Consider the following 21085-nt stretch of genomic DNA (forward strand, 5'->3'; position numbering starts at 1 on the left):
CTTTTTTTAAAATTCGCTCAACAAAATATTTTATTGAAAAATTAGTCAAAATTCTAGATATCTTCAATTGAAAACAGTTGTGGCCACACAATGCCAAAAGAAAAGCAACCCACCTTTCTTTGTTTCTTGAAAACATATTTTCAATTTACTATTGATGAAAAGCAAGACCTTCTTTTTGGGTATTGTCATCTTCCACTACCAACACCTTCCTTTTCCTTAACTTTCCATGTATTAATAATTGAGTAATTTTGACCAAAAGGGCTGAAATCACTTTCATAGAATAAACTCACTCTGTAAATGCTAACAAAACTTTCCAACATTGCTTTTCAAGACACTAACCATTATCTAATTCCAACTTGCTTTTATCACTTCTCCACCCCCAAGGGAAAAAAAAAATACATCATTTCACAATACCCATCCATCTCTTTTCAATGGCCCCACACCCACCACTGTCAAGTAAAGAAAAAGAAAAGAAAAAAAAAAGTGGAAGATTTTCATTTTCCATCACAAAATATTTACCCTTGATACAACAAGAGAGACATCAATTGAGCTTTTGAAAAACACTATCCTCAAACTTGACCTTGGCAAAGAAGAAGCACATCAAGTACTACTTTCAAGCTTTTTTTTCTTTTTAAAGCTCGACAATGACCGCTCATTTCAAAAATCGAAAGTAAGACCAAACAGTTGCATTGACTTGAATGCCTCTTCGAATCAGGAGTTAGGAAAAATTAGATTACATTACGGTGATATTCGTAAATAAGGACAGATAGAGACAGTTAACCAACTTTGAGAGGAAATGCACGGTTGATCCCGAGATGGGCAGGCACGAGAAACTTGAAATGTCATCGGTTGGTGGTCCTAAGGAGTGTTCATTTCAGGCTTCACTATCATGGGTGGATCCCCTTGGTGTGTCCTGAAAATTGCAGAGGCTAATGAGATGGGCATGATGCATAGAGCTTTAGACTGAAGGAATTGCATGGCAGCTCCCACATCTTCTTCCATCAATTTTGCTACTTGTTGCTCTGTCCCATCACTTGACCACTTTTCCCATGCTTGCTGATTGCTGGCACTCTCAATGCCCTCTCCCTAAAAATATACAAAAAAAAAAAAAACCCCCAACTATGATGAGAAACGTAAAAGTATGCATACGATCCTAACTTATCAACTTAAGTAAAGCAGTGAGAAACGACCAAAAAAAATCCAACTATGATGAGAAACGTAAAAGTATGCATAAACAATGCAGTAAGAAACGTTTATGTGTTTAAGCTCCTATAATGTCATTTCAAAAGTAACTTGCTCGGTCTTATACTAATTTCTAAGCCTGAAAGTACACTCGCACTGAGTAATGAGTAATATGTATAGATAATTAATAGCGTGAGTTTGAGATGACTTTGATTAAAGTACTTTAAAAATGAATATGAGATTGAGAAAAAAGTTGTGTAAAGTTCATAATATGATATATCTAAAGGAACTACTAGTAAATAAATATGAAGCTTTGTACCTCAACTGATGATAGGGGTACGTCGGCCACAAGTTGAGCCACCGCACCTGCCCCGCCTAGTCTGCTCATGCTTAAAACCTATGAAAAATAATACATAGATTAAAACTAGATTAGAGATGTTAGGAAATGAATTAATCAATATGGAAACTTGGATCAATAATTTCAGCTGAATGACAAAAAATCTAGTTTAGAAGTTGTAAAATTCTACTAAATCAAAAACTTTTGTGGGATTTTAAATTTAGTACCTTAACTTGAAGCCTAAGAAACTTTACATAATCCACAATTTCATCCAGCATTGCCGCTCTATCAGACTGCAAAAATTAATGAATCTGAGTGAGAATTCATATGAAGTTCATCAATAAACAAAATTCAGGTATTTGAGGAGAATTAACCTTATTGCAGCTAGGAACCAACTCTTGCAAGGCCTTCATTCTTTCTGCGATTCTTTCCCGACGCAACTGCAATCATCGCAAACGAACACTTCTAATACTCGTATAGAAATAGAATAAAAAACTTGGAAACACTATTTTCCACTTATGTATTTCTTTGTTTTGTTATCTATTTTTTGAAAACGTTTCCAAAATCAAAGTCAAATTTTGAAAAGAAAATAGTTCTTAAAAACTTATTTTCATTTTTTTAATGTGGCTAGGAATACAAATTTTGTTTTTGAGAAGGGTAAAAACCATGACAAAAATATTGTGAAAAATCAAGTGTAATTTTTAAAATTAAAAAAAAAAAGCGATTTAAGCATAATACTCCTAATAAGCACAAGTGATAAAATCACTCTTCAGATATGTGCATCATAAGCTAGAAAATTCTAACTTAAAAGTCACTTTCCTAATAAAAGCATGAAGATTTCGGCTAAAAGAATTATGGGGCTTCAGCAACGCTTTCTTTTCGTCACTATTGACTTTCAGCGATAAAAATGATTTCGATGCAATGACGATCACAGAAACACAGTCAGCCATATAGCTTGGGCGATTACTAGTACTCTTAGCAACAAAATTCAGCATTCCTAGCTAGTAGTAAATAAGCAAAAAGATTTTATATAAACAAGAAATTCTCCAACTGACACAGCTTCAATCAATGAACTAGACACTAATCTAACTTCATTTCTATCAGCATTCTTAGAATCCAAAGATGAGATACATTACCCTTTCTGCAATACTGTGAGGATCAGTCGCTTGCCCTCGTCTTGCTCGAACTCTTGGACGGACTTGAGGCGGTTGCGGTACAGCAACAACGGTCCCGGGAGTCATCTGGTTGTGGAAGGGCTGCACATGAATACAATCCAAAGAAGATGAAAAAAAAAAAAAAAAATCATCCTACGTCAAAGCTAGACAAAGGAAAGTAAAAAATTAATTCAACCTATAAGAAACTCTCTATTTCAACAAAGGTAACAAAATAAGCCTTTGGAAGAATAAGCAAATACTTACGAAAAAAGGAAGAATAATAATAAAAACGGTGCTCATATAAAATAAAATTGAACCATATTCAGATTCACCTACTTTTCAACCTGATTATTCACGTAATTTTTCTTTCTAAATATTTTTTCGAATTTAATTATATATAAAAAAAACATATTGAATAAATTACACATTGAAGTGGGAATTTTCTAAGTAACACATTTTTGAAGTATTCCACATAAACAATCGAGAGAGAAATGCTCATTTGTTTATAATATATACATTGGCATCTAGCTAAAGATGGCTAGAAAATACAAGGTTCCAAAAACAAACATCCAATAATGGGGCATAAATTAAAATATTTTATTTTATAATAAAATAAATCAAAACTAAAGCCACTATAGTATACATTATTGCTCCACCGACCACATTCACATTTCTAGACCAATGAATAAAAAATTTGTTGGTGCCAAAATGTTTTTAGAATAAAAATTAATATTAGTTTCTTTTAGAAAACACTAGCATAGAAAAAATTAATTTTTGTCTAAAAACAACATTTAATATAAATGAATAAAACTTCGGGTTCCTGCTCTCGGCCAGTAAAATCCGGCCGCGTGTACCTGAAAAAGCGTGTTAAACACGCTCCTCAAGTAATGACGTAAGCGAGCGGTCATGCTTGGGAAATCTAGCAGCGTACTTTACTTTAAAATCCAACGGCGCGGATTACTTGCACGTGCGAAGGCACTCACACACGTGAATGAGATGTCTTATTTGTCTCACTCAATAATTGATAAAGGAAACTCCACTCAAAATCAGACACGTGCAATACACTAAAGCAAGCATGGAAATTTAGCGTCTGTTTGGAAAGAAATATAACATTGGGAGTGTTTGGCTTGAAGAATAATAATAAAAAGAAAATTGGTCGTAATACAGAAAACGCGTTTTTGTACTTGCTTTGAAATTTAGGACTAGGCATCCATGTGAAATTTAAATTTCATTAAAATACTATTTAGTATCTATAATTTTAATATGTTCATTTTCGTAATTTTAATTTATTTTAGTCTATATATTTTTAAAATGTAATTTTTATTTTTGTATTTTAAAAATGACAATTTTAGTTCCTATCATTTTTTTATCTTATTTTTTATATTACAATTTCAACACAATACTATGTTCAATATATTTCTTAAAATATAATCATTGTTTTATATTAAAGAGTTTTCGTTTGGTGTAAAATTTGTACAAATTTTACAAATAGAGATCAAAATGATAACTTTTTAAAAGTACAGGATCAAAACGAACATTTTGAGGATTAAAATGAACCAAAATTAAAAGCACAGGTATCCAAAGAAATATTTTAAAATTTCACGAACTAAAACGAACTAAAATGAACTAAAACTAGAAATACTGGTACAAAGATAATATTTTAACTATTTAATTTGGTTTTGAAAAGGAACCGTTTACATTATTTAAAATTCTACATATTCCGCAGAAAATATAGTTATTTGACTTATACTGGCATTTTTTATTAACAAAATTGACTTGTATGTGCAATTAATATCTTTCATCTAATCTACGTATACCCTTTGCAAAATAAAAAGGGAAGTGCTTTTAGACGACGAAGACAGACAAATTGCAAAAATTTTTCAAAGATCAGAAGGTTTGAGAATCAACCACATGAAATGGTTCGTTGGTTTAAAGGAGTCAACATAAATCAAAAAAATTTAAGGGGATAAATCGGTCAAGCCCACAAAAATAGAGGGAAGCAAATTTTGAATTGGAAATTTTAAATCATCCGGGTTATTTTTTTTTTCTTGTTAAAGATTATAGCGCCGACCTAGGATTTGGAAGATATGTTACAATGCCTTAACTGTTATAATCAAATTAGTCCTTACCTTTTTCTTAGTATAAGAAAACGAGTACGGATCAAACTCACAAACTTTTTATTAGAGATATATGTCACTTATTGTTGAGCTATACTAACTTTGACGGTATATATATATATATATATATATATACATATATATACATAACTTAGTGGTAATTGACATATATCTCTAATTACGAGATTGTGAATTCGATCTCCACCCCACATGTTCTACTAGAAAATATACATAGTAATATAGATTTTTGGAGGCTTCTTGAATTGTTGTTTTACAATCCCATTCTAAATTTTATAAATTAGGGATTTTTTTTAAATGTGTTTTAATTAGAATACCTCTAGCACTGGTCCTCGAACGTTCAATATTAGTTTAAAGAAATTCTTTATTAAATTCTAAAACAAATATTGATAGTTAAAACTTACTATTTGAAAATTTGAAATATAACCACAATTTCAGAAACCTTTTCAGATAAATTAAAGAGAAAATTACAAATATAACACAAAAAAATGTATTTTTTTATATATATAGCATTAGATTTAAAATTTTAAAAGTGACATAAATTACAAACTTATACAATTAAGACCAGTTAAAAATAATTTTTGTGACATTTAAAAAATAAATAATGATATTTTTAAAATTAATATTTATATTACACTATTTAGTGTAATGTTAAAACAGCTAATTTTTAAAAATAAAATTTAAATTAAATTAAATCATTAAACATCTTAATTGTGAAATTGACATACTACTTGTTTAGGCAGCCTTTATTCCAAAACTAGGTGAGAGCTGAAGGGGTAAAATCGTAAAATTACCTGGTGGAGATGTAGCGGCGGCGGCGGTGGCCGGAGAGCTTGAGTCTGCAAGTGTCCAAAGGTCGGAAACAGGCTTGTCATGTGGTGCACCGAAGAATCTCTCTCCTGCAGCACAGAAACAGCGTGAAATGACCGAATTGCCCTTTAGAATCATGCCAAAAGAAATCAAAAAATACATATTTGTGTGTTTGTGTCAGGAAGGGAATAAAATTTTCTGGCATTCCAATATTCTCTAGCTGAAGTAGACTGCTCCTAACTCCCAAGAACAAACAATTTCAATCATAACTTTTCAAAATTTACACACAAAAAAAGAAAAGAAAAGAGGAGTCTAGGATGGGATTCTGCTAAAACACAAGAGACTTAACGAGAAATAAGAAAAAAAGATATTGGGATTCTGAGGCAAGGCTGCATTCTATTCTTTAGGAAAATTTTTACGAATATTGATACCATATCAGAGTCTAACAAATTCAAATAACGGAACAATGAGGGGAAATTCAACTTGCCCAAAATGGCAAGATGTAGGCTGTTACAATAATCCGACTTTTGAGGGTCAAAATCACTCTCAGCTACAACAGTGAACCCAACAGAAAAAAAGAATTTAATTACCCAATTGAAGGAGAAGGAGAGAGAAAATGAAGTTAAAAACGCAGCTAGAGAGAGAGGGAGAAGATTTACAGTGATTCCTGAAGAGGCAGTGGAGGAAGAAGAAGCATTATTATTATTATTTTGGGCATCAAGCTCTTCTCTGAACCTCTCCTGCCTCAAAAAGCCTTGCTCCAAATTCAGCCCCAACGGCATCGCCATCCCTCCGCCGCCGGACCCGAGTTGCAGCCCCATCGGCATGGTCATGGCCACCACATCGCCGCCGTAAGCCGGCGGCACCGCCAGAATCTGCTCGAAGAAATCATCCCCCAACCCCTCAGAGGGGATCCCCGCCATGATTATAACACTTCCACCAAAATCAAAATGAACAACAAAATCTAACTTAAAACCAAAAAGAAAAAAAAAAGGATGTTTTTTTGGGGAAGCCCAAAAGAAGGGAGGTGTCGTAGAAATGGGTGGCAGATCCGAAATCCGATAACCCGGAAACGATTTTGAACTGCGAGCAATTCAATAACCTCTCTGCAAAAACCTTCTCTCTCTCTCTCCTCTCTCTTTTTTTTCCTTTTTTTGGTCTCAGCTTTTTAGCTCCGACTTTATATGGCTTTGTGAAAGGGTTTGAAATGAAAGGAGCACAGGGAAAAGGCACTTACATTTTTTTTTCCTTTTTTTTTTCTTTTGCTCTTTTAGAAAACTTGATTACTTTCTGATTACTATTCCTAATCCAAGGGTCGTCCCTATTATTTTAAACTAAAACAATTAGTTTAATAAATAAATGAGATTCAATTCACCCTTTTCTACCCCTTCTTCTTTTAGGTTCATTTTCGTGTATGTATCTTTTAACTTTTATTCATTTTAGTCTTTATACTTTAAAAATGTTCGTTTCGATAAATGTACTTTTAAAAGATGACCACGTAATAGAAACCGTTTAATATAAAATTATATTTACATTTTAAGAAATATATTGCGAGTGTAATCTGGTGTTAAAATTGTGATAGAAAAAATCAGAGTGAAAATAAAATTAAGGGACTAAAATGGAAAGTTTTTAAAAAGACCAAAACAAATATTTTAAAAGTACCACGATTAAAATGAACCGAAGTTGGAAGTTTACAGGACCAAAATGAACACTTTAAAAATATAAGAACCAAAATGATAAAACACTGTACAAAGACCAAAATAGTGTTCTAACCTTATTATTTTTAGATTAAATATATTTTTGTTTATTAAAGTTCTGGAATAGAGAAATATACTTTAATCCAAGCTTAAACAACTTTTAGGTATAAAATTTATTTCTTTAATTTTCCATATTTATTCCATTTTACTCCTGAAATATTATGTCTTGGTCCTAAACTTCAGATAAAAAAATTATTTTAGTCTTTATGATTTATTTTTCTAAAAAAATATTTAATAGAAAGTTGGTATAGACACATCTTTTATCCCATTTATCCCATAAATAAATGTCTACATGAATGGGTGCTCCGAGCCATATGTAGCAGGTAAGTATCAAGTTTTAAAATATAATTAAGTCTTTGTTAAATAATTTATGGAAATTTAATGGTAGGGACTAAAATAATTTTTAATGAACAATTTTGGGACTAAAATAGAATATTTTAAAGTTAAAAGACTTTAAAGCATGCTATTTAAAAGTTTGTGATTATTATTATTATTGTTATTATTATCTTTTTTATTTTTTTTGGTCAAAAAGAAGGTACTTATCATATTAAGGAAGTCCAGCCACGTGGATAACAAATGAAGATTTATTCTCCTTTACAAAGCTTAGAAGCCAAATGGAAAAAAATCGCTAAATCATAAGAAGGAAATACAATACAAGATCGAAGATTTATTCTCCTCAACAAGGTTTAAAGGCCAAAGGAAAAATTGGTAAATCATAAGAAGGGAATACAAGATCGAAGGTGTTTGGGGTAAAAATACCTTGGACACGTGGAGGACGCTGACGGGTGTCCAAGGATTAGAATCCCAGGTCGAACCTGCCGAAGAGGTCGGGGTCACCCATTGGAAAAAGGCTAAGTATGCATGCCGAAGTTCGACCTGACTCGGGTTCGATCTGCTCGGAACCCGACAGGTCCGACATGAGAAAGAACATGTAACCGCCGGTCGTGAGCACTGTCGGATCCACCACCTGTAAATAGAGGGCCTTGTTTCACGCTCAGGTATCGAATCTCACCTCGAGCTAAATACGGAGTCCGACCTATACTGACTTGAGCGTCAGAGTGTTTACCCTCTTGTGCAGGTCCACTCTTGTGTTCAGGTCGAGCCGGGGACTGGGTTCGAGCTAAGTTCGTAAAGTATCATTGTGCAGACCTTTGCATAAACATTTGGCGCCGTCTGTGGGGAAGAACGATCTAAGTCATCCCGATTTAAAAGCGTGAACAAAAATGATTCAGCCAGCAAACTCAACCAACACGACCGACCAAAGAGCTCTAGCGGCCAATGATGGCCACCAGAGGGAGGTCGGGGCAGAGGTGGTAGAGGGACAGGTTCATGAAGGCCTTGGGACAGAGCCTCTCCCCAGGTCGGCACGCATCACCACGCCCATTCTGCCACCAGCACATCCAAAGCCATCCAAGGCCAATCGCGGCCGAGGTGGGGCTTCGAAGAGAACCACTCGAGGACCAGCCCCAGCTCCAACAAGTGAGAATTTTGATGCACTCCAGAAAGAAATGGAGGCAATGCGCACTCAGATGCGCACCATGGAAGAGATGTACAACGAGATGGTGCAAGCTGCGGGCGTTGGGTCTCAGTCTGAAAACCGAGTGGCACGCGATGACATGCGCGAACAAAGGGGTCATCACCTCGGATCGGTCGAGGAGGAGCACCCTGAAGGAGGTGAGGACAAAGAGTACACTCACTAGAGGGGTGATCTCCGCGAGCATCTCAACAGAAAGAGAAGTTCGTCCCTCCGAAAGGGACAATCTCCGTCCTGCTCACACAGGAATTCCAACCAGCAGGTCGAGTCCTCTTACAACCCAATAACTCCTGAGGGGGTGATTACAAGGGAGGAGTTCGACCAGCTGAAGAGCAAGTTCGACGCTCAGGTTGAAGCCTTGAAGGCCAGGTGCGAGAAAAAAGAAAGTTCGTTCGATGATGACGACCTGGGAGAATCGCCATTCACCTCGGACATTTTGGAGGCCCCAATCTCTCCGAAGTTCAAAACTCCCACCATGAAACCTTATGATGGGTCTAAGGACCCAAAGGACTATGTTGAGGTCTTCGAAGGCCTCATGGACTTTCAAGCGGCAACTGATGCAATCAAGTGCCGCGCCTTCCAGATCGTGCTTACCGGCAGCGCGCGCCTGTGGTATCGAAGACTGCCGGCCAGGTCGATCTCGACCTACTCCCAGCTGAGGAAAGAGTTCATCACCCAATTCTCTTCCCGGCACTACGACAGAAAGACAACGACTCACCTCGCCACTATCAGGCAGAAAGAAAGAGAGACGTTGAGAGAATATGTCACAAGGTTCTAGGAGGAGCAGCTGAAGGTCGTGCACTGCTCCGATGACTCGGCCATGTGCTACTTCCACACCGGCCTGGCCGATGAGACCCTCACTGTGAAGCTCGGAGAGGAGGCTCCAGCCACCTTCGCCGAAGTATTACAGAAGGCGAAGAAAGTCATTGATGGACAAGAGCTCCTCCGAACAAAAACTGGCCGACCCGAAAAGAAGATCGACCAGGGGAGAGCTGGCAAGGACAAAGGAAAGGCTGATTCCAAGTCCAAAGACAAGGGACCATCCTCCTCTAGCAGCCGAGCTGATTATCGAAGGTCGGATAGCAGTCACAACCGAAGCCGACCTTATGAGCGTTATACTCCAACCACCATCCCCATCTCTGAAATACTTACAAATATCGAGGAAAGTGGGATGGAAAAGCTCCTCAAGCGACCTGAGAAGCTCCGAGGAGACCCAGAAAAGCGCAATAAAGATAAGTATTGTCGTTTTCATCGCGATCACGGTCATAATACGTCAAATTGCTGGGAATTGAAGCAGCAAATTGAAGACCTCATTCAAGATGGCTACTTCAAAAAATTTGTGGGAAAACCGAGGTCCAACTCAGTGGAGAAGAAAGAAGAGAAGAAGCGTTCAAGGACGCCACCTCGTCGAGATGACCGACCTGCGGTCATCAACACTATTTTCGGGCGCCCTAGTGGGGGCCAGTCTGGAAATAAAAGGAAAGAGCTAGCTCGCGAGGCCAGGCGCGAGGTATGCATCATCAGGGAGCAAAAACCAACTTGCTCCATTACCTTCGGTGATGCTGATCTGGAGGGGGTACCCTTACCCCACAATGATGCACTCGTGATCGCCCCCCTTATTGATCATGTTCTGGTAAGAAAAGTGCTGGTAGATGGAGGCGCGTCTGCCAACATCTTGTCCCTTCCGACATATCTGGCCTTGGGATGGACCAGGTCTCAGCTGAAGAAGAGTCCAACACCCTTGGTTGGATTCTCTGGAGAATCGGTGTCTCCAGAAGGGTGTATCGACTTGCCGGTTACGATTGGGCAATATGATACACAAGTAACCCAGATGGCCGAGTTCGTTGTGATCAACGGAAGGTCGGCCTACAACGCCATCTTCGGAAGACCCATCATCCATTCGTTCCGGGCCGTTCCCTCAACACTTCATCAAGTCTTGAAGTACTCAACTCCTAATGGAGTGGGCACGGTCCGAGGAGAACAGAGAACTTCGAGGGAGTGCTATGCCTCCGCGCTCAAGGAGTCATCGGTATGCGCCCTGGATGAACAAGCTAGCTGAGACGAGTTGCTGAAACTCGAGGCCGACCTACCAAAATCAGGTAAAAGGGAATTCTCAGCACTAATAAAGGAGCTTGAGCTTGTTCCTTTGCTTAGCCCTAAAAGACAAGTAAGCATAGGAACCAAGCTGAGGGCCACTGCTAGGGAGGAGCTGATCAACTTCCTCAGGTCCAACTCGGATGTCTTTGCATGGTCTCACGAGGACATGCCGGACATTGACCCAAAGATCATGGTGCATCGCCTCAACATAGACCCGTCATTCCGACCTGTAAAACAGAAAAGAAGACCTGTAAATAAGGAGAGGAGTGATGTAATTGTTGATGAAGTAAACAAACTATTAAAAGCTGAATATATAGAAGAAATTCTGTATCCCGAGTGGCTCTCTAATGTTGTATTAGTTAAAAAATCCAACGGGAAGTGGAGAATGTGTGTAGATTTTACAAACTTAAACAAGGCATGCCCAAAAGATTGCTTCCCACTGCCAAGGATCGACCAGCTCGTGGACGCAACGGCCGGGCACGAGCTGCTCACCAGCCTACTCTGGATACAACCAAATCAAAATGCATGTCCTAGATCAAGATCATACTGCATTCATAACAGACTAAGGTCTGTACTGCTACAAAGTTATGCCGTTCGGCCTAAAGAATGCGGGGGCGACCTACCAAAGAATGGTGAACAAAATGTTCGCCAAGCAGATCGGCCGGAATATGGAAGTGTATGTGGACGACATGCTTGTCAAGAGCAAGCAGTCAAAGTCGCATCTTTCCGATCTGGCCAAAGCCTTTGGAGTTCTGCGGAGGTAACAAATGAAGCTCAACCCAGCCAAGTGTGCCTTTGGAGTCTCCTCGGGGAAGTTCCTTGGATTTATGGTAAACAACTGAGGGATCAAGGCTAACCCAGAGAAGATAAAAGCCGTGCTCGAGATGGAAGCGCTCAAAACTTTGAAATAGCTTTCATGCCTCAATGGAAGGGTTGCAGCTCTGAACAGATTTGTCTCGAGGTCAACAGATAAGTGCCTTCCTTTCTTCAAAGTCCTAAGAAAGAAGGGACCGTTCGAATGGACGGCAGAGTGCGAATAAGCACTGGAGCAGTTGAAGAACTATCTTTGCTCGGCACCTCTGCTCGCCAAGCCATTGCCAGGAGACAAGCTCCACTTGTACCTAGCGGTGTCTGACAGCGCTGTCAGCTCGGCCCTAATCAAACAGGAGGGAGTGCGCCAAAGTCCCATTTATTACACCAGTAAGGCCATGAGCGAGGCCGATACCAGATATCCCCAAATGGAGAAACTGGCCCTCGCCTTAGTCACCTCGGCCCGAAGGCTCAAGCGGTGCTTCCAAGCGCACACCGTCGTGGTACTTACCAACTTGCCCCTGAAGAACATTTTCCATAAGCCAGAAACATCAGGGCGCCTGATGAAGTGGGCAATGGAGTTGAGTGAATACGACATCCAGTTCGAACCCCGAACTGCACTGAAAGGACAAGCAGTGGCCGATTTCATCGCGGAGCTCACCCCACCGCCTTAATCGGCCGAGGCCGATCTCCCGTGGACAGTCTACGTTGACGGATCTTCTAATGAGAAAGGGTGCGGAGCAGGAATCCTCTTGCTCGCACCAGGTGGCGAGCGATTCGAGTATGCCCTGCGATTCAACTTTCAGACCTCAAACAATGAAGCCGAGTACGAGGCACTTTTGGCAGGCCTGCGCGTTGCAGAGGGCTGGGAGCCATCCACGTTAAGGTCTTTAGTGACTCCCAGTTGGTTGTAAATCAGATTAAGGAGGAGTATCAAATGAAAGACCCCCGAATAGAAAAATATCTAAGCAAAGTCAAATCGCACCTCGCCCAGTTCGAGACTTATGAGGGAGTCAAGTTCCAAGGTCAAAAAATTCCAATGCTGATGCCTTAGCCAAATTGGCATCAGCATATGAGACCGACCTGGCCAGGTCGGTCCCAGTCAAGATCTTGGACAATCCTTCAATCTTGGACCCAGACGTGATGGAGATTGACACTCCATCACCCTCATGGATGGATCCAGTCATGGAGTTCATCAAAGGAAATCCGCCGCAAGATCTGAAGGAGCAAAAGAAGATGGCGCGAAAAGCAGCCCGGTTCATACTCCGAGATGGAGCATTGTACCGACGTGGCTTTCTTTGCCTCTGCTTAAGTGTGTAACTCCTGAAGAAGGCATTTACATCCTTAGGGAAATCCATGAAGGAGTATGTGGGAACCACTCTGGCGTCAGGTCATTAGCGGCTAAGGTGGTTCGACAAGGGTACTACTGGCCCACTGTTGAGCGGGACGCAAAGCAGTTTGTAAGAACTTGTGATAACTGTCAGCGCTTCGCAAATATTATCCATCAACCTCCCGAACTGCTCACCCCCATTTCGACCCCATGGCTATTCGCGCAATGGGGAGTGGATATCATAGGTCCTTTTCCTCTGGGCAAAGGACAAACCAAGTTCGCCGTTGTCGCTGTGGACTACTTCACAAAATGGGCCGAGGCCGAGGCGCTATCCCATATCACGGAGTCCAGAGTCACATCTTTCATATGGGCAAACATTCTATGCCGCTTTGGTATACCAAACGTCATTGTGACAAACAACGGAAAGCAATTCAACAGTGCAAAGTTCAAGGACTTTTGCAGTAACCTGGGAATAAGTCATCTCAGTTCGTCCCCTGCTCATCCGAAGGCCAACGGGCAGGTCGAAGCAATAAACAAAATTATAAAATGAGGACTTAAGCTGAGATTGGACTCCAGAAAGGGAAGATGGGCCGAGGAGCTACCCGAAGTGTTATGGTCATATCGGACTACCCCAAGAGAGTCAACTGGCGAAACTCCGTTCTCACTGGCCTTTGGCTCTGAAGCTGTGGTTCCAGTTGAGATCGACATGCCAACCGACAGAATGGAGCAGTACGAACCACTTATAGAACAAAGGGAAATGGCTAAGCTACGCTTAACAGAGTATCAGAACAGAATGGCCAGACATTACAACACCCGAGTTCGACCTTGAAGCTTTCAAGTTGGATATTTGGTCTTAAGGAAGATTCAGGGTCATGTGGGAACCCTTGACCCAAGTTGGGAGGCACCGTTCGAGGTTAAAAAAATAGTTCGACCTGGAACGTACATGCTGGCCGATCTGGAAGGAAATGTGCTCGCACATCCATGGAACTCGGAGCACCTAAAGCGCTATTACCCTTGAAATGTCAAAATGGTCCTAAAATGGACTTGTAAAAATTTTCCAAGGGGAGGAACTGAATTGTTAATTAACAGAGTTATTTAATTTCGTGACTCCGAGTTCGATCAGAAATTAAATGGGGGCCACGGACTCCCATAAGACTTACGGTTTATAAGTGTAAAAATTGATTAAATTCAATCCTCAAAACCCATGGGCTCGAGGTGCGATGTCAAAATCAATTGCGAATCAAAATTCAATCCTTTGAACGTTTAAGTTAAAGATGCGATGTGAAAAATTCAAAATCTTTTGAACTTCTGAGTTTGAGGAGAAATATAAAAGACCAGAGAAAGAAACTCTCAAATTCAAACCTTAAGTGAAAGGTGCGATGTGAAAAGAGTTCATCCCACACTCAATCCTTTAAACACACGAGTTAGAGGTGCGAGGTGAAATTATTCATATAGTAGTTCAGAGTTGCAAAGCAAGTTCAAAAGCTTGAGGAAAAAGTAGTAAAAGAAAGAAACAGAGCTAGATGCACAGAAGTAAGGGGATGAAGACTTCATTGATTGAAAGACAGAGCCAAAGCTTGTGTACCTTGCAGCTCTGCCCTGAGACTTACAAAAAGAAATAAAAATTCAACAAAATCTACAAGGAATCTCAGCTGCTCCCAAGGTGAGAGGATAACTCGCCTTGGGAACCCAATTGCAGCATCCTTCGTCTCAAGGGCCTGAAGCATGTCATCCTTCTCCTTTAGGAGTTGGAACTTCTCTTTCTTCAGCCCTTTAGTGATTGCGTGGGCAGCTCGGAGGTGGGCCTTATGCCTCTCATCCTCCTTCTTCAGCAGCTCAGCCTTGGCTTCTATCTCGGCCCTCAAAATATCCACCTCGCTCTGGGCCTTCAGCAGCTCGCCCTTCAGCGTGGTGGCAGCCTCTAAGGCAGCAGAGGAGCTCCCTCTCCTTCGCTGCCAAGGCCTCGCTTCCATCCAGCTGGGCCTTAATCATAACCGCTGAATGAATGAAGGCAATAAACGCCTGTGAAGACCAAGCCCACGATGGTTAGACCGAGCTATGGGTTAAAAAAGTAAATAAATAACAAAAGCAAAAATAGAAGCAGGTATCACCTCGGCAGCGTGGTCAATTGTCCGTTGCAGCACGGACCCTGGATCGCTCACAAACTTGGATGCTCTCCTAATACAGCGATCCAAGCATGCAGCCGAGATGCGAAATACCTGGTCCTTCACCGCGGAGCTTGACGGTTCCATTCTGAACCGCATCTTCACGTCAGACGTCCCCCCCATCCGAGCTTCAGGGTCGTCCACCAGGTCGGCATGGCTCGTGGGCAGGGGGCTGCGAGGTCCAACCTCCGAGGAAGAGGTGGCTTTCTTCTTTTTCCTTCTCCTCTTTAAAGGAGAGCCCTCCCTCACCTCGCAAGGAGGCGACACGTCCAGCGCCCCGGATTCGCTCATCGAACGCTTCTCCCTAGAGCGCTCCCCAGTAGAATCCAACTCGATCACCGGAGTTGGAACTTCAGAGGATGGCCCAGTCTGGTCCTGAACCGCAGGTTGATCCACAGCAGGAGTCGCTGGATGAGAGCTTTGAACAGTCTTAAGGGCGTGAGCACGACCCTTAGACTTGCGCTTCACGCTGCTGGTGAATCCACACACTATGGCTGCAAGGCAAGTAAAACAAGAAGTCAGAAATGAAAGTTAAAATAAAAAATAGAAGTAAGGTCGAGCTCGACTAACCGAGTTCGGAGTTTGGCCTTGAAGCTTCAACCGGACGCACCAAGGGGTTGTAATCTAACAACCCAGACTCTAGGAGCAGCTTGTCGATCACTAAGGTTCCGATCTTCCGGTCCCTTGGGAAGTGATCCTTGTAGTACTTGAGGGTGTCGAAGGTGGCTTGAGTGAGCTCGAGAATTGGTTTGATTGATACTGCACAAAGCAAACGAAGGTTCGGGTTAGATGTGAGAGGCAAAAAAATGAAAGGATTAGAGCTACATAATAAAAGGAAAAGAAGCAAGAACGACTCCATACCTAAGTTCCCAAACCTGGTGGGAACGTCAAAGAAGGTACGACCTGACTCGTCCTTTGCCAGCCATTCCCCAGAGGCAAAGAACCACTTCCCTCCCCATCCTTTGATGGAGGTCGGCCCCTTGACTATACCACCTGCGCCTTTCCTTGCGCACATATAGTACCGACCAGGCTTCTTAGCTATCCTTTGGCTTCGAAGCATCCAAAAACATGCTCAACGTTCAGCAGCTCGACCTCGTCCATGTCCTGAGCTCGCAACCAGAAAAGGATGGCCAACACAAAAATGACACCCCATCCGTTGGGGGCCACTTGAGCAGGAGCCAGTCCAGTCCAGTTGAGGAACTCCTAGGCAAAAGGGTGAAGGGGAAGTCTGAGGTCGTACTCAAACATTTTTAAGTAAAGAGTGACCCATCCCTCTGGAGGATTGTCAACTCTTTCCCATTCCTCCGGAATCCTAAGGAGGATGTTGTTTGGAATTTTAAACCCCCTACGGAGGGGTCCGAGATAGTGCTCGGGCATTTTAGAAGGGTATTCCAAACCCTGTCCCGAGGTGGAAGTGTCACTATCCTCCCTATCGTCCGAAAACCTAAAGTTCTCTATTTCTTCTAGCTCAGACTCTAACCTAAGAGTTATGTCCTCCCCAGAATCACTTGGTTTGGGGGGCGAACTGCTTATAGTCCGACCTGCACTACCTAGGCTATTACTACTGGAAGGGGAAGACAAGAAAACTACTATATTTGAAAAGAAGAGTAAGAACAAGGAAAAGTGACTGACCTATGAAGGGTTCGAGCTGATTTTCAGATCGAACTCCAGAAATTCAGGGGACGTAAGGTTTGACCTGAAGTCTCAGAACTATTTATAGCTAATCGAAAAATCCTCTACACCGTACACGTGTAATGAACGAGCGACCAGGATCACCTCGAGATACGTAACGATGAGATACTTGAGCGCTCCGACAGCCTGGCAGATTGAAACATCTTCCACAACGATCATATTCTCTTTACGAATTAAAAGTCGCCACGTGTCCAAAATGGAATCGGATCAACTTCTCTGTCAGGTCGAGATCGAACCTGACACAGAGGGGGCCAATGTTTGGGGGTAAAAATACCTTGGACACATGGAGGACGCTGACTGGTGTCCAAGGATTAAAGAATCCCAGGTCCACCTTGAAGCTGCCGAAAAGGTCGGGGTCACCCATTGGAAAAAGGCTAAGTACGCATGCCGAAGTTCGACTTGACTCGGGTTCGATTTGCTCGAAACCCGACAAGTCTGACATGAGAAAGAACATGTAACCACCGGTCGTGAGCACTGTCGGATCCACCACATGTAAATAGAGGGCCTCATTTCACGCTCAAGTATCGAATCTCACCTCGAGCTAAATACGGAGTTCGACCTATACTGACTTGAGCGTCTGAGTGTTTACCCTCTTGTGTAGGTCCACTCTTGTGTTGAGGTCGAGCCGGGGACCGGGTTCGAGCTAAGTTCGTAAAGTATCGTTGTGCAGACCTTTGCATAAACAGAAGATATTTCTTTTTTTACGAGGCAACCAACATGCTGATTTAAATTACTACTAACATGCATAAAAGAGCATGATTCAAATGGGAGGTATTCAAGTTAAGTGTCGTGAGAAGCCAACACCTTTGGCTTCAAAATTTTCTAAACCCCTTTTAAAGAAGTGAGATCACCCCAAGTGAGCCAGATTCTACAATTAGACGTGAACATCCATCCGGTGGAACACGTAATTAAGAACGATACCCTCAAGGATAGCCAGAAACTTTGCAAGAAAAGGAGGGTGTGAGATTTGTGCGAAGAGAGATGTCGCTGCTTTGATTGTTCTTGTAGGTTCACGAGCAATGAGATCACCCGTACATTGACTACTTTGGCTGCAAGAGACATTCGTGTTCAATTTTGACCAGTCATGGGGAGGTGATAACTCTTCATAATAGAGTGTTTGTGGCCTATATATGTGTGGAAACGTGAGGGTCTGTGTTAAAATATGATGAAAAAGAATGGAAATTAGCTAGCTAGGGTCCTGAACTGTTAGAATTCTCAATTTCTGCAATTTGAATGAACTTGTGCTTAATTCGTGATATTTTTTTATTGGAATTATGGAAATTGGGATTGGATAAGCTGAGTGCTGCCAAGTCTACTGAAGGCATTGCTGGAACGTGGTAGAAGAATGATGCTCGAGCTTAATGTCGTCGGATGTCCTAGCACATGTGACTATGCAGTAACTCATCACACCAGTTTTTTAACTGTGTTCGTACAACTTCCAGGTGTTGTCCTAGTTTTAAGGGCTCGATATAAAAGGAAAATACACCCTAGCCGCAAAGGGAGAGCAGCACACAAAATAAAAAAGAGGACATCGATTTCAAAGATATTTCCTACCTTTCCATATCGAAGAACGAGCTGAAGGACGTGGTTGAATTCCTTGGCGTCACCATTTTGTCGAAAGATTTTTCCATTTTCCTGCTGTTTACTTCATAGATGGAGCCCGTTTCTTTCTCATCTCTTGTTCCATTTTCTTTCATCATCAACTAAACCCCACCTTTGAGGGGATGAGCTAGCTGTAGCTTTCTGTTGACCATGTTTAAGTTTTGTTAGGTGTGTTGCCCTAAACTAGTAGTTTGTATGTTGTGTAAAAACAAATGTATATTCAATAAAGTTTTATTCAATAAATTTGTTGTTGAATTCATAGCGTTGCATTGTCCAAAATCCAATAAACTAAACATCCGAGGTTATTTTAGTGTAACCGGGACAGTATACGTACTTGATATATATTTGATATACTGGGTATATAATTGATATACCCCTGATATACGAGGTATATGTTTGATATACCCTGATATACAAGTCGATAATATCCCGTGAATAACCTAAAGGGTCTATAGTATATGGATAAGGCTGGGTACCTTATCCTGGCAACACTATGGATACGGCCCACTCTGTAAAGGTTACAGATGACTCGATCCAGGTCGTTCTTGTGGAGACATGCGAGTAGGGGTATCCTATACAATGAGTTTGTATAAGACCGGACCACGAAATAGCCAATCTTTGGATGTAACACCGTTAACTAATAGATTGCTGTTTCTTAGGATGACCAGACAACTCATTCTCAATCTTGAGTGAGTTATGGACTCCTGCCCGTGAGGGCTCGTCCTTTGATCTGTATGGGTGAGAGTGACCCAAGTTGCCGACTCAACATTCCTACCATTTTGGGGACGAGACCGAGTGGGGAGTTGGGAACATAACTTCATAAGATGGAAATTCACTCATCTCCAAGTTTAGGGGAGTCGATGAGTGTTACCTTAAATGCTGACTCCGAGACTTGAACAAGGGGCCCCACCCTCTCATTGGACCGAGAGGGACTTCCGGTTATTGGTCGGACCATAACCGGGTTGTTCATTAGAGGAACAGTGGTATTTATGGAGTAAGATGTAACTCTGGGGTAAAACGGTAATTTGACCCAACTTGAGTTACAAGCACTCGTGAAGGATTGACTCGTCATTAATGGTCATATATCGATGGACACGAAAACATTCTGTAGTGAGAATAGTGCAACTGCGGGTCTTTAGTGGAATGACCTGTAGTTAACGAATCTTGACTAACTCGGTCAATGAGTTTGACCGATTAATCTTGCATCGTTGGAGCTTCTGATCTGTAGGTCCATTAGGTCCTCTTGCTAGCTCATAACAGGTAAAACGAGGATCAAGTTTTTGGAAGAATTTGAACTGTTAAAATTTCATAAGGGATTATATGTATATTGATACATTATAATATATAGTTAATTCTAAATTAAAACTATATATTATGAGAGAAATTATTTGAATGAGATTCAAATAAAATTAATATGAGTAAGATTCATATTAAAACTATAGGTTAAAAATAATGTGCATAAGATGTACATTAAAACGATAGGTTATACGAGAGAAATGCTATAGAATATGATTCTATTTATGTGATAAATAATTAAGTGTTAATTATTTGATATATATATATATATGTTAATTAATTATATATATATATATATATGTTATATATTATTAATATTAATAATAATATTAAACTCCCCTGTAAATTTGCAGGGTGTGGGGAGTTACCCCACGTCATTTCTTTCTTTTTACTTGGGTTGTAGAACAGTTCTGCAGAGTTTACAGAACAAGAAAAGAAAGAACTTCCATTCTCTCTCGATCAAGCTCTCTCAATCAAACTCTCCCTCTCATTCCAAAGAAACGCTCGCACAAGCGTGATTTCGAAACCCAAGAGGATAGCAAGGAAGATTCAGTGGTGGTGTTCGAGGGGAATTCGTTGAAGAAAAGTTCTTCAAAGGTATGGTTTTCCTCTGTATTTTCTTCTTAACGGTTTTGATTTTGATTCCCAAATATCATGAACAACGGTCCGCTTCCGCTCCGGGATTCACATCTCTTCAGCCTTCAATACTGTTTTAATAGAATTGTTTTCATTCTTCCATCTCACTGATGTTCTTTGGCCAACATTATTGGTTTGCTTGCTTATTTGAGGCTTGGATTCCTTTCTTTGAAGTAGGATGCTGAGTACTCAGGGATGACACTCAACCTAGCGTGCCTATTAACTGTATTAATGCTTGCTTTAATTACAATGAGAGTTGGGTTTAAGCATGTTTAGGTATCTCGAGAGAGAGCCATGTCGGTTTGGCATTTAGTATTCTGGGTTTGGGAGAGCATAGTTAACATTGAGCGAAAGCATCTAAGTGTATTTACATCTAAACTGCTTCTTATTCACAATCTGTTTATCATCTGAGTTGGATGCTCCAGTATCGTATCGAAATATTTATGTAGCTGTTCATTTATGGTTTATCAATTTATTTTGTTGTTTTCATAATACTAAACCAAACTATTTTTATTTTTACTTTTTGGTATCCTGGTTTGTTAATTCAA

At 40.8% G+C, this 21085-nt stretch overlaps 1 protein-coding gene across 1 annotated transcript; it reads right to left on the reverse strand.

Moving 5' to 3' along the window:
- Positions 1-472: 472 nt before the first annotated feature.
- On the reverse strand, positions 473-6785 carry LOC111024878 (transcription factor UNE12). Its single transcript, XM_022302689.2, has 7 exons — positions 6278-6785; positions 5603-5707; positions 2656-2775; positions 1894-1959; positions 1747-1812; positions 1502-1579; positions 473-1086 (listed from the first exon to the last, which is right to left on the reverse strand). Exons 1-7 carry the CDS (start codon positions 6539-6541, stop codon positions 859-861), a joined length of 927 nt encoding a protein of 308 aa, XP_022158381.1. The 5' UTR covers positions 6542-6785; the 3' UTR covers positions 473-858.
- Positions 6786-21085: the final 14300 nt, after the last annotated feature.

Source organism: Momordica charantia, assembly GCF_013281855.1.
Source record: "Momordica charantia cultivar OHB3-1 chromosome 6 unlocalized genomic scaffold, Mcharantia_2.0 BLBB01000006.1, whole genome shotgun sequence".
Lineage (NCBI taxonomy): Eukaryota > Viridiplantae > Streptophyta > Magnoliopsida > Cucurbitales > Cucurbitaceae > Momordica > Momordica charantia.